The sequence below is a fragment of the Belonocnema kinseyi genome, chromosome 6, assembly GCF_010883055.1.
Source record: "Belonocnema kinseyi isolate 2016_QV_RU_SX_M_011 chromosome 6, B_treatae_v1, whole genome shotgun sequence".
NCBI lineage: Eukaryota > Metazoa > Arthropoda > Insecta > Hymenoptera > Cynipidae > Belonocnema > Belonocnema kinseyi.
In genome coordinates, this window is record NC_046662.1 from 15,422,843 (window position 1) to 15,437,643 (window position 14,801).

General features: G+C 22.5%; 1 protein-coding gene across 4 annotated transcripts in view; it reads right to left on the reverse strand.

Moving 5' to 3' along the window:
- Window positions 1-14,801, reverse strand: part of LOC117174400 — a 478,217-nt gene that overhangs the window by 432,544 nt on the left and 30,872 nt on the right. For all 4 annotated transcript variants that reach the window (XM_033363493.1, XM_033363492.1, XM_033363491.1 and 1 more), the window contains one exon: window positions 3,898-4,022. In XM_033363493.1, the coding sequence (XP_033219384.1) occupies window positions 3,898-4,022 (125 nt within the window). The remainder of the gene's footprint in view (window positions 1-3,897; window positions 4,023-14,801) is intronic.

Genomic DNA, 14,801 nt, shown 5'->3' on the forward strand with positions numbered 1-14,801 from the left:
TTATTTACAAAAAAAGTTCTGAGGTTCAAAAAAACATTCAGTGAACTGAAAAACTGTGGTCGGTAATATAGGTATTTAGCTGTGTCACATGCCCTTAAGCTCGTATAATAGAAAACTGCCTATACCGGCGAAACTTTTCCATGTCTTTTTTAAAATAAAATAATAAGAGATGTAATTGCAACAATTTCAAGAACAATAAAAATATAATAAATCCATTTATTATAATAAGAAATCAATAATAAATTCATTACAATTTTTAAGATTCTGAAAAAATTTTGGGCATTCTTTTCGTAATTAAAAAAAAAGTGATTGATTTTGAACCAATCCATTAAGGTTTGATACATTTTGCAAACAGGAAAAAAATCTTATATAAAATTACAAATTTCAAGTAATCTTTTGAGCAATATTTAAACAAAAATATATATCTTTCGATAAATGAAGGTAAATAAATCAACTATCTGGTAGAATGTTTAACTTTTTTTTAGAAAATTCGCTTTTCCAAATTGAAATTTTTTTCAATAGAAATTAAACTATTCTATTCTTGATTAAAAAGTGATCTTTTCTAGTTTAAAAATTGAAATATTTGGTTAAAAATGTATGTATTTTATTGAAAATTGATTGTTTGGTTAAGTCCAATTGTTTTTTATCTAAATTGAAATATGTTTTCCTTAAAATTTGAACTATTATATTTTTCGGTTGAAAATTCAACTGTTTTGTGAGAAATTGGTCGTTTTGGATTGAAAACTCAAGAAGCTGGTAGAAAATACAACTATTTGGTAGAATATTTGAATGTTTTTTGGAAAATTTGCTCTTCCAAATTGAAATTTTCTTTAAATTCATTAGAAATTTAATTATTATATTAATAGTTAAAAAGTGATATTTTTTAGTGTAAAAATTCAACTATTCGATTGACAATTGGTATTTCTTGGTAGAGAATTAATCTTCTTGGTTGAAAATTCAACTATATTTGGTAGAATATTCAACTGCTTTGTGGAATATTCGCTCTTCTAAATTCATTTTTTTTCTAATCACTGAAAATTTAACTATTTAATGCTTGGTTAAAAAGTAATTCTAATTTTTGTAATTGATCTTTTTTAGTGAAAAAATTCAACTATTTGGTTACAAATGCGTGTATTTAGTTGAAAATTCATATTTTGGTTAAGTTTAATTTTTTTTAATTTAAAATTAAAATCCATTTTTGTTGAAACATCAACTATTATAATTTTCGTTGAAAATTCAACTTCTTGGTCGAAAGTTGAACTACTTTCTTAAGAATTCACGTTTTTTATTCAAGAGTCAAAAATGTGATAAATTTAACTATTGAATTGAAAAGTTAACTTTTTTTTTGAAATTTCATATTTTCGGACTAAAGATTCAACTAATTTTAAATTATTTTTAAATTCGATGAAAATTCGTCTTCTTTAGTAGAAAGTTAATCTTCTTCGTTAAAACTTTAACTATATGATTAAACATTTTTCTATTTTGTTGAAATTATATTTGTCAATTCAAAACTAATTTTTTTCATCTTAAAATTTAACTATTTGATTGAAAATTAACTTTTCTGGTTAAAACTTCAACAATTTGGCAGAATACTCAACTGTTTTATAGTAGATTGTTTTTTTAAATTGAAAAATCATTTTTTATATAGAAATTTAACTACTTTTTTTGTTAAAAACTTATCTTTTTAATTAGAAAAAACCACTATCTGGTTGAAAAATTATGTAATTTATTGAAAAATCATTCTTTTGGTAGAATATTATCTTCTTAGTTTAAAATTGGAATAATTGTTAAAAAATGATCTTTTTCGGGGTAAATATTAATTTTTTAAATGGAAAATATAACTATTGGGTTGAAAAGTTCACTAATTTGTTGAAATTTCATACTTTCGGGCTAAAGATTCAACTAATTTTAAATTAGTTTTAAATTAGTTTTAAATTCGTTGAAAATTCCCCTTCTTTAGTAGAAAGTTAACCTTCTTGGTTTAAAATTTAATTATATGATTAAACATTTATCTATTTTGTTGAAATTTATTTTTCCGATTCAAAACTAATTTTTTTCATCTTAAAATTTAACTGTTTGATTGAAAACTAACTTTTCTGGATAAAACTTCAAAAATTTGGCAGACGACTCAACTGTTTTATAGCAGATTATTTTTTTAAATTGGCAAATAATTTTTTATATACAAATTTAACTACTCCTTTTTGCTTGTTAAAAATAGATCTTTTTAGTTTAAAAATTCAACTATCTAGTTAAAAAATTATGTAATTTATTGAAAAATCATCTTTTTTCGTAGAAAATTAATCTTCTTAGTTTAAAAATTACCATTTTTGGGGTGAAAATTAATTTTTTTTAACTCAAAATATAACTATTGGATTGAAAAGTTAACTATTTTGTTGAAATTTAATATTTGATTTTTATTTTTTCAGTTAAAAACTAATTTTCTCATCTTAAAATTTAACTATTTGATTGAAAATTAACTTTTCTTGTTAAAACTTCAAGAATTTGGTAGAAGTATCAACTATTTAATAGTAGATTGTTCTTAAAAATTGAAATTTAATTTTTTTATATACCAAATTTAACTACTCCTTTTTGTTTGTTAAAAATTCAACTATCTGTTTGAAAAATTATATAATTTATAGAAAAATATTTTTTTTTGGTAGAAAATTAATCTTCTTAGTTTAAAAATCACCTACTTGGTTAGAAATCGATGTATTTGGTTAAACATTCGTCTTTTTAATTTAAAAAAATTAATTTTTCTTTGTTGAAAATTCCTTTAATTGGTGATAAATGTATATAGTTTGTTGCAAATTAATTTTTGTGGTTAAAAATGTAATTATTTATTTATAAATTCGACTGTTTTGTAGAAAGCTCGTTTTTTTAGCTTAAAAATTCAACTATTCGGTTCAAAACTTTGAAATTGTTTAAAATCTTTAAAATGTTTTGAAATCTTAGAAATGCGGTTTAATATACCCTTTTTAAAATCTTTAAAATCTTTTGTTTTTAATTTTCAATTTTAATTTTTAATTTTTTAATTTAAAAATTTTTTTGTTTTTTAAAAAACTTTTAATTTTTAAAATCTTCTTGAAATGTTCGAAATCTTTGCGAAATGTTCCAAATCTTTGTGAAATTTTTGTGAAAACTTTGTAATATAGTTTACAAGCCTTTTTTGCATGTTTTAAATCAATGAAATCTTTGTGAAATATTTTGAAATGTTTATAAAATCTTTCTTGAATCTTTATTTGGAAATTCTATTGTATTCGTTGAATTCATTGAATTATTTGAAATATTGTGTAATCTTCTAAAATGTTTTAAAACCTCCTGAAATCGTTTCAAATTTTTGAAATCTTTTAAATCTGGTGTACTATACCCTTTTTCAAATAGTTGAAATCCTTTAAATCTTTAAAGTTTTAAAATGTTTGTGAAATTGCTGTGAAATCTTTATTGAAATCTGGCGTGCGCAACTTTTTTAAATCGTTCACATCCGTGAAATCTTTATGAAATGTTAAAGATATTTAAAATATTTTGAAATCTTTTCAAATATTTTGTCTTTCATAATAGGCTAAAAGATTTAAATTATTATTCGCATTTCGATAAAATCACTGTTTAAAAAGAAAAGAAAAAAAGAATAATTAAAATTCAAGGTTTCATGAAAAAATCAAGGAAATTTCCAGGTTTTCAAGGTTTAAAAAAAATTCAAGAAGAGTTCCAGGTTTTCAAAGTTTTCAAGGTCACCAGAGACCTTGTTTATCGAGAAATCTTCTTTCATATTAGAAAACTAATCTTCTTAAATGAAAATTCATCTTTTTTGATTGAAAATTCCTTGGTTAAAATATAAACTATTACATTTTTTTTTGTAAATTCATCTTTTTAATTTGGTGTCTTAAAAAAAAGACTTACCATGTGCTCGATTCCTTTTTCCTCCAGTTCAGCTCTGCTCCAATCGACATGGAAACTCAGGGGTTGAAGACGAGCTTCCATTTCACGTAGCCATTTTCTCAGACACTTCACTTCGTGATCGAAGTCTGTCGAAAAGAAAATTTAATTATTACTTTATCCTCAGAAAATAAATCATACAGAACAGTACAGAGAATAAAAATAAATTTACTTTAAAAAATAGAAAGGCTTGCAGAAGAAAAAAATAGAATTGAGCTCCGAGCAGGTCACGGTCTTATTTCAGAGATCAAAAATAGTGTCAATAGTAGCATGAAATTTTTTTAATTATACAGATCGACTAGAATGATTTTTTTAAAGTTTCATACGTGAAATAAGTGATATAAAATTTCTAAAAATTAATTTCTCTACGAATACAGAGTAAAAGTTTCAGAAAGAACTCCAATTGGTTAAATTTTTGTTTTTATCAGCTAAGAAAAATAGATCAATTTTGTTGCTAATTTTTCATTATATGGAGGTATTCAGAATTTCTAAAAGATTTTATTCTATAAATTCTAAACCTAATTTACAAACATACTAATTTGATATTTTACGATCATTTGATTAAATTTTAGATAACACTTTTAAATTTATTTTCTTATAACCGGGGTTCTAAGGAATTTGATTCCCAAATCCCGGGTCTTTTTCAAATTTAGAGACTTTTAAAGAAAGAGAAATATATATATAATGGAGAATAATCGAATAAAATAAAGCTAATTAAACTCTAATTTAATAAATTTCCAAAATTAAAGAAAATCTTTGAAAATTAATTCCTACTTCCCTAGATCCAATAAAACTAATAAATTTCCTTCGAAAATTAAAGCTTAAAATTTGTTTCATTCAACAATTTTGTATTCAAATGCTCAATAATTTGCACGTATAATATGTAAGCAACTAACACTTTTTAACTGCACAATTTTAAATTAAATGCAGTTAAACTGCCAAATTACAAATTTTGTACTTTTATTAATTGTAGAGTTCAAATATTCAGTCTCAAAAATATAAATCCACGTTATAATTTGTAATGGGGACGAGTGAAAAATCCCGAAAAATAAAATTCCCGATACTGTAAAAATCCCGAATAATAAAATTGCCGAAAAATAAAAATACCGAATTGGAAAATTCCCGAATAATCAAATTATCAAATAATAAAATTCCCGGCAGTTAATAACATTAACGAACTGGAAAATTCCCGACAGAAAATTGACGAATTATAAAATATCCGAATTGGAAAATTTCTGAATTGTAAGATTCCCGAATTTAAAAAATTGAAAGTTTTTATAAATATGTTTTATTGATTATAAATACAGTAATGATTTTTAAAAAATTATTTTATTTAAGAGTATTATTATTTTTCCTTTAGACAATAATTTTTGAAATTTTAGACATTAAAAATCATTTTAAAAAACCATCATTGTATTTATAATCAATAAAACATATTTATAAAAAATTGTAATTGTTTAAATTCGGGAATATTACAATTAAGATATTTTATAATTCGTCAATTTTCTGTCGGGAATTTCATTATTCAGAAATTTTCCAATTTGTTAATATTATTAACTACTGGGAATTTTATTATTCGGAAATTTTCCAATTCGGGAATTTGATAGTGTTGGGAATTTTATTTTTCGGGATTTTCAGTCGCCCCTTTTAATTCTCTAAATTGAAGAAAAATTCCCTGTTTAAATCTAGAATTTTAATTCTTTTCGAAAATTTTCCAATTCAAATAATAATTTTCTTGGAAAAAATCAATTTTCCATTGAGAATTGTTATTCTCCGGGATAAATTCCAGTTCCAACTCAGAATTTTTTAAATATGAAAATTTCCTTGTTCAAATCCGGAATTTTAATACTTTACGAAAATTTTCCGTTTCCAAACAGAATTAGAATGTTTGTAAAATTCCCTGTTCCAATTCATAATTTTAATCTTTCTCGGAGATATCCTGTTTCAACTTAGAATTCATTCTAATAAAAAATTCCCTGTTCTAGCTCCGAATTTATTTTAATTTTAACATTCCCCGTTCCAAGAAGAATTATAATTCTTTTGGATAAACACCAGTGCTAACTCGGAATTTGTTAAAATTTAAAATTTCCGATTATTATTTTTAATAAATTCTAGTTCCAACTATAAATTTGTAAAAGATTGAAAACTCTCTGTTCAAATGATGTTAAATTATTTTTATTTTAAATAGTTTAAAAATCCTTAAAATGCTTCGAAATTCTATTTCAAGATCTTGAAACATCTATACGTTGTTTCGAATTTTTTAAAATTCAAAAATATTATTTAAATTTTTTCATAACTTCTAAATATCTGTTAAAACTATTCGAATTTCAAACAATTAAAAAGGATCATTATTAATTTTCCTAGCAATCTTAAAAAATGTTATTATTAAAATGATATTTCCTATTTTCTGAATTAAACATTTGTTTCATTTAAGAGTTTTTTCAATTTGAAATAATTTTTAGGCTCTAGTTTTTTTTTGTGTGTAAAAATTTAATTCTTTGCAAAGCCGACAGTGTATAATTTTATAGAAAAATTAACAATTTGAAAGCGCAAAGGAAAAAGAAAGGATTTTGTAACAAATTTTAATGTTTGAGGTCTGATGAAAATTTGAAATTTTCATATTTTTATCTCAAATTCACTAAAGCACCTTCCAAATTTACTTCATTGAATAGATACAAATTTTTTAGCTTCTGAACATCATGTTTAATTTTGTTCATTTCAAGTTGTTTTTTTTTCAATTTGGAATTATTAGGTTCTAGATTTTTTTTTAATTTAACAACAAATTATAATTTTTGTTCCTATTGTTTAATTTCAACTTTATTCCTTCCCAAACTCGAATCTTTTCTAGTTGTACTATTCTCAACCAAAAAAAAAGACTTTCCACAAAAAGAGATACATTTTTAATTCAAAAAGAGGATTTTTTCACAAAACAGTTAATTTTTCAAGGAAAAAAGTAGAATATTGGTTAAAATAGTTGACTTTTCAAACCGAAAATATGAATTATCAATAAAAAAGTCAATTTTCAATCAAGAAAGACGAATGTTTTCAATCAAATAGTTGAATTTTCAAAAACAAAAAATTAATTTCAAATCAAAAAGTTGCATCTGCAAACAAATGGTTGAACTTTTAAGCAAAAGAGTTGAATTTTCAGCATGCAAAGCTGAATTTTCAATCAAAAAAGATTAAACTTTAACGAAAAACAGTTACATTTTCAAAAAAAAATCATTTTCAACCAAATAGATTCATTTACAACCAAATGAACTTTTTATCAAAAGAGATGAATTTTCAGACAAAAAAGATTAAACTTCAACTAAATACAAATGCATCTGCAAATAGTATAATTTTCAAATCAAAAAGGCGATTTTTTGTGAAGACAGTTAAATATTAAAACTGAAAAATTGAATTTTTGACAACAAAAATTCATTTTCAACCAAATAAGATAATGAATTTTCAACAAAACAGTTGAATATTCCACCAAAGTAGATGACTTTAACAAAACAGTCGAATTTTTAACCAAAAGAGATGAATGCTGAATAAAATACTCAAATTTTCAATAACAACAAAATATGAATTCTCATGGAAAAATACAATAATTAATACTTAAACGAAAAAAAGATTTTAATTTTGACCAAAATCAGTTTAATTCGAACAAAAAAAAAAGAATTTTCGACGAATTTTTAACCAAAACGATTAAATTTTGAATAAAAAGATGAATTTGTATTAAAAAGGACGAATTTTTTATCGAAAACACTAATTTATAACAAAACAGTTGAATTTTCAATCAAAAGAGATGACTTTTAACTAAATATTTGAATTTTCAATATAATAATTATATTATTAACCTAATTGTAGAATTTTCAAATAGTAGAGATAAATTCTTAACCAAATGATGGAATTTGCAAACAAACAAAAATCGGAAAATGTAATAATGAATATTTTAGCTAAAAAAAGATAGTTTCATCGAAAAATATAAAATTATTATTTTCGTTGAAAATTCAACTATTTTGAAAAAAAACGTCTTTTTTATTTCAAAATTCATCTCTTTTGGTAAAAATTTCATCTTTTTGCCTTAAAAATGTATCTGGCTGAAACTTGATAATCTGTTTTGATTGAACCTTAACTAACTTCAAATTATAATTTTTGTTTTAAAATACATTCAAAATTTTGAGGTAAAAAGTGTCCAAACAATTTTAATTATTTGATTTTGATTTAATTATTAAGTTAATTATTAATTATTTATTATTAATTATATTTGATTTAATTATTTGATTTGAATTTTTTTGATTTTTTGAATTGTGAAACTTTTTGAAAATGTAATTTATTTTATTAAAAACATCAGTTTCCGACGAAAACACACAAAATAATCCAAAATTATTAAAAGATTTTCATTCTTGTCCGAATTATAATGATTCTTATTTTAAATAATGAAATTTTGGTATAATACAGTGTGGCCTAATTTTTTTTTTTAAATTATAAACCTTTAAAATTGAATAATTTTTTTTTTAAACGTTAAACGTTCAAAAACAGTAACAAAACGTAAAATTGTTGAAAATTGAGAGTCTTAATGATAATATTTGTTTAAAAATGCTCATTTCTAGTGAGATCAACTAACACAACCTACAATTTAAACAAATTTTAAGTTTTTTTGAAACTTTATGCTTTGTATTCATTTCTAGTGAAAAACACTAACATGGAAAATTTATAATATTTGCAATAATTAATCAGATAATTTGAAAGTTTTAATTTAACCGCACAAATATACTAAAAAACAATCAAGTTTCTCAATTTGCATAAAGTTTTCTATGACTTTTCTGATTAAAAAGGATTATTTGTGGATTTAATTCTCACAATTTCAATTTTAAAAATATAAACCCAATTCAAGTGATTAAGAGCCAATGAGGTTTTTACAGGGTGGCCGTTTTAATCGAAGAAAAAAATTCCCGGTCATTTTCCGGTTTCTTCCCGGTTCGCCAACATTTTTCACGGCCAATGAAATTTAAAAAATCAAACTATATTCTAAACATTTTTCCATATAAAGTAATAAACAATAAACAACAAATTAAAGTATTCAAAGTGGAACCCTTGAATTCCAAACTTTTAAAATTTAAGTTTAAAAGTTTTTCAATTAAAAAATTGTGTATTCAAATGCTCAAAAATTTACACGTGCCAAATGGCAAGAGTTCAAAGATTCAGATTAGGTTCCAAAAATATAAATCCAAGTTAACATTTTCAATAGTCTAAATTAAAGAATCAAGCAATGAACTTTAAAAATTGTCAAAATTATATTATTTTAAGTAATTTTAAGCTGGACACATTAAAAATTGAAAACTATATTTTTTTTTAACTTAATATTTCTGTGATTAGAAGTTAAATTATTTTTATTTTAAATAGTCTAGGCATCCTTAAAAAGCTTTACAATTTTATTTGAAAATCTTGAGAAATCTAGAAGTGGTTCAAAATTTTTCCAAATTCAAAATTATTTTCTTATTTTTTTCAGAACTTTTAGATATATTTAAAAATGAATTAAATTTTTTTCTATAATTTTTAGAAAATCCTGCAAATTAAAAAAAAATTGAATTTAAATTTGTTAATAACAATAGAAGACTTCTTAATTGAAAAAATATTAAGAGTAATTTTAGGAAACATTTAAAAGTTTTAAAAAGATTCGAATTAAATTTAAACCTTGAAACAATTTCAAATACTTACAGTCGAATTTAAAATAAAATGTAGATTTTTGCAGATTTCAAACAAAAATTTAGAATTTTTCTAAGAATTGTGAAAGACTTCAAACGAATAAAAAATTTTCTTAAGATTCTTAGGAAAATTGAAAATGATTTTTCACTTTAAAAAATTATGGAAGACTGAGGATTTTTTTTAATTTGCAGGATTTTCAAAAATTATAGGAAAATTTCGATTAATTTTAAAATGTATTTAGAAGTTCTAAAAAAAATGTTGAAGCGTCTGAAGATTCGAATAATTAAAATTTTCAATCCAAGTTATTTATTTGGAACCTTTTGATATTTCCAAACCAACATGCCAAATTTAAGGCACCGAGAATTTAATTTTCCCAATTTTAAAATCTTCCATCTTAAATGAAATTTTTCCAATTTGAAAAGCACTTTGAAGTGAGAATCAAATTGAATGTTTGGAAAGCGCTAGGTTGATTTTTTTGTTATTTTTTTATTAAAAAATTATGTTTTAGGTGATAATTTATCTTCTTTCGTAGAAATTAATCTTCTGGGTTGGAAATTGATCTTTTTGGTTGAAAATTCATCTCTTTAGATCAAAATTAGTTCTGTTAACTGCAAATTTAACTATTCAATTTTTCATAAACAATTCAATCATTATTTTAGTTAAAAATTCATCTTTTTGGTTTAAATTTTTGTTTATCTTTTTAGCTTAAAAATGAATCAGGTTGAAAATTAATCATTTGTTTTGATTGCAGTTTAACTACCTTTTTGAAAATTCGTCTTTTTGGTGGAAATAAACTATTTTTTATTCAAAATTTAAATCTTGTTTGTTTGAAATATCATTTTTCGTTGTGAATTAATATTTTTGTAAGAAAATTCAACAACTGGTAAAAAATTAAACTACTTCGTTAAAAATACATTTTTTGGTTGAAGATTGATAAATTTAGTTGAAAATACGATGTTTTGTCAATCTTCTTGGTTTAAAAATCATTTTTTGGGGTGAAAATTCACTTATTCTAGTTCAAATATTAATAATTTTAGTTAAAAATTCATCTCTTTGATTGAACATTAATTTTTTAACTTAAAATTTAACTATTCAATTTTTGGTAGACAATTTATCTTTTATAATTTAAAGTTCATAAATTCGTTAATCTTCTCGATTGAAAATTCATATTTTGGTTAAAAATTCAACTATTCAAGATAAGGATTCATCACCGTAGTTGAAAATTTATCTTCTCGGTTTAAAATTCAACTATTTGGTTGAAAAGTCGTCTGTTTTAGTTGAAAATTTAACTATTTCGTTGACATTTTATGTATTTTGTTGGAAAATCCTTTTTTTTTGTTTGAAAATTTAATTATTTTGTTGAAAAATCGTCTTTTTTGGTGACAAATTTAACAGTTTTATAAAAGACTCGTCTTTTTGGCTTAAAAATCAACCTGGTTGAAAATTAATTATCTGTTTTTATTGAGGTTTAATCTTGTTGACCATTCGTCTTCTTTATTTGAAACTACCTGCTTTTTTATAAAAAATGTAAACCTTTTTTGTTAAAAGTATCATTTTTCGTCGCAAATTCATATTTTTTGTTAAATGATAAGCATCTTGGTTAAAAATTCATATTTATGGTTTAAAATCCACTTATTCTAGTTAAAAGCTTTATCATTTTCGTTAAACATTTTTTTAAACTGAAAATATAGCTATTTAATTTTTGGTAGACAATTTATTTTTTTGAATTGAAAATTCATGTATTTTGTTGAAGAAAATCGTCTTTTTTGATAGAAATTAATCGTTTTGACTGAAAATTTATCTTTTATTTGTTAAAAATTCAATTATTCCAGATAACGGTTCATTTTTTTGCTTAAAATTCAACCGTTTGTTTTAAAATCGGTCTTTTTTGTTAGAAAATTCAACTATTTTGTTGATAATTCAACTGTTGCGTAAAAATGTCGTATTTTCGACTTAAAAACATATCAGGTTGAAAATTAATAATTTTTTTTTTATCGAGGATCAACTGAGTTGTTGAAAATTCCTCTCTTTTTGGTTGAATTTAACTGTTTTCTTTTCTTTTTTTTTTATAAAAATTAAAACCTTTTTTGTTCAAATTATAATTTTTCGTTGCGAATTTATATTTTTCGTTAAAAGATTTAACTAATTTGTTGAAAATACATTTGATTGGTTGAAGATTGATCATTGTAAAAGAAAATTGATTTATATTATTAAATTGCTTGTTATTGAAAATTGACTCATTCTAATTAAAAGCTTCATAATTCATCTCGTTGGTTGAATATTAATTTTTTAACTAAAAATATAAGTATTCAATTTTTGGTAGCCAATTTATCTTTTTTAATTGAAAATTCATGTATTTTGTTGCAAAATTCTTCTTTGTTTTGTTAAAAATTAATCTCCTTGATTGAAAATTCATATTTTAGTTAAAAATTTAGCTATTCCAGATAAGGATTCATCATTTTAATAGAAAATTGGTCATTTTTAGTTAAAAATTCAACTGTTTTGTAAAAAATGTATCTTTTCGGCTTCAGAATGTATTTGGCTGAAAACTAATAATCTGTTTCGAATAAGGCTTAACTAACTTGTTGAAAATTCACCATTTTTGGTTGCATTTAACTGTTTTCCTGGAAAATTAGATTTTTAATAAAAATTCATACTTTAGCGTTGAAAAGTCTACGGAAAACTTTTTGAGATGAAAATCCAACTATGTGTTTGATAATTTGTCCTTTTAATTAACAAATTCATCTGATTTAGTAGAAATTTTACCTTTTCTGGATAAAAATACAATTGTTTGGGTGAAAATGCAATAATATGGTTAAAAAGTCATCCCTTTTGGTTAAAAATTCGTATTTTTTGGATTAATAAGTCAAGCATCTTCGTAGAAAATTTACCTCCTGTTAAAAACTCACATTTTTAAGTTGAAAAGTAAAATAATTTTTTTTTGATGAAGCTTTGACTTTGTTTTAAAATTTCATATGCTTCAGTAGAAATTTTATCGTTCTTGTATAAAAATGAAACTTTTTGGTTTAAAATTAAGCTTATTTCCTTCTGGATTCAGCTATTTTGATTGAACTACTTTGTCACGAATCATTTTTGGTTTAAGATTAACATTTTTAGTTGAAAATTCATCTTTTTGATTGAAAATCTGTTTTTTTTTTTTTGCTGAAAATTCAAAACTGGAAAATATTTATTTGTTGAAAATTAATCTTTTTCATTTTAAATAGAATTTCTTTTGGTTGAAATGTCAACTCGCAGTTTTTTATTGAGAATTAATCTTTTATGATAGAAAATTAATTTTTGTTCTTTAAAATAAATAAATAAATTTTAAAGTTTAGAATTTATATCAAGGGTGGCCGTTCTAAGCAAAGGAAAAAGCTTCTTGTAATTTCCCGATTCGCATACATTTTTCACGGTCAATGAAATTAAAAAATTTGAAATATAAAGCCAAAAAAGTTTCCATTTGAAGTAGCAAAAACTGTGCTGTAAATTAAAGCATACAAAGTGGAACTCTAGAGTTTTAATGTTTTAAAACTAAAATTAAAAAGTTTTTTAATTCACCGACACTTTCCACAGAACAATTTTTAAATTAAATGCAGTTAAATTGCCAAATTAAAAATGTAGAAACTTTTATGAATTATAGAGTTCAAGGATTCAGATTCAGTTCAAAATTTCAAAATTACATCATTTTAAGCAAGAAACAGCAAAAGATGAATAATAAATTTTTTTTATAAACTGAACACTTCTTAAATTAAAAATGAAATTATTTTAAATCGTTTAGAAATCTTTAAAATGCTTCAAAACTTTGTTTCAAAATCTTGAAACATGTACAAGTTGTTTTATATTTTTCAAAATTTTTAATTATTAAAAAATTTGTTTAAATCCTGCCAAATTAAAGAAATTTCCTTAAAATTTTCCACATTCATTTTTTTATAATTTTTTAATCTTTTTAAATATTCTCTTAAAATTAACTTTTCAAAATAAAAAATCATTTTCAATTTTTCTATGAAGTATTTTTTATTCTTCTGGAGCCCTCAAAAATTCTTAAATCTTTTCAACTTAGTCGAATTTTTTCTAGGAATAATAATAGGTGTACAATATTTAAGATAAATCAAAATGGCACATTTTTTCTTAATAATTACAATTTTCTTAAAAAGTACAATTAAAATTGTAGCGTTCAAAGTTTATTTTTTTGTTAATACTTAATTTATAATTACTGATTTCAAATGAACAGTCAGATATTTCTAAATATTAAGTAATTGTTCTTTTTCTTAATTAAAACATTCCAAATTGAATTGTTTAAAAATGGAATATTTTAGATTGAAATAATATTCTAAATTTAATAAAAGCCTTTAATTATGAATATATCATTTTAAACTTATTCTAAAATTGAAAATAGTTATAAAGTTTCAATCGGGCGTATGCATTTGTTCAAATAATAGAACTTGCAAATTGAAACAGTTTAATTTTTAACGTTAAAATCTGCAATTTCTAAATTTCTGAACTAATTCCGAATCGCCTTGTAAAATAACTTATTATTCACTTTTTAAATCTTAAAGTACAATTTAATTTTTTAAATCATTACGTGATTTATATTCATATTTGATCAACTAAAAATATTTTTTTATTAAAAAGCTTCGATTTCAAACGCTTCTAATTTTTTATTTTTATAAGTCTTTAAAACTGCATTTTTAAATTCTTTAAATTAAAATGTACACTTTAAAATTTTAAATGGAAAATTTTTAGAGTGAAAGATTTTCAAATTACGCAGTTTCGACTAAATCAGGGTGACCGTTTTAATCAAAGAAGAAAATTCCCGGTCATTTCCCGGTATTTTCCCGTTTTGGAAATATTTTTCCCGGTCAATAAAATTTAAAAAAAAACGAAATATAAAGCTGAACAGTAAAAGTACAAGTAATAAAAAAAACTAAAACATTCAAAGTGGAACTCTTGAATTTGTTACTTTTAAAATTGAAGTTTAAAACTTTTTAAATTCAAAATTTTTCTATTGAATTGTTCAATAATTTACTCGTATAAGCTGGAAGGTTTTAACACTTTTCAACTGAATAATTTCAAGTTTAATGAATTTAAACTGTAAAATTAAGAGTTTTTAACTTTTATAAATAATAGAGTTCAAAGATTCAGATTAAGTTCCAAAAATATAAATCCAGGTTAAC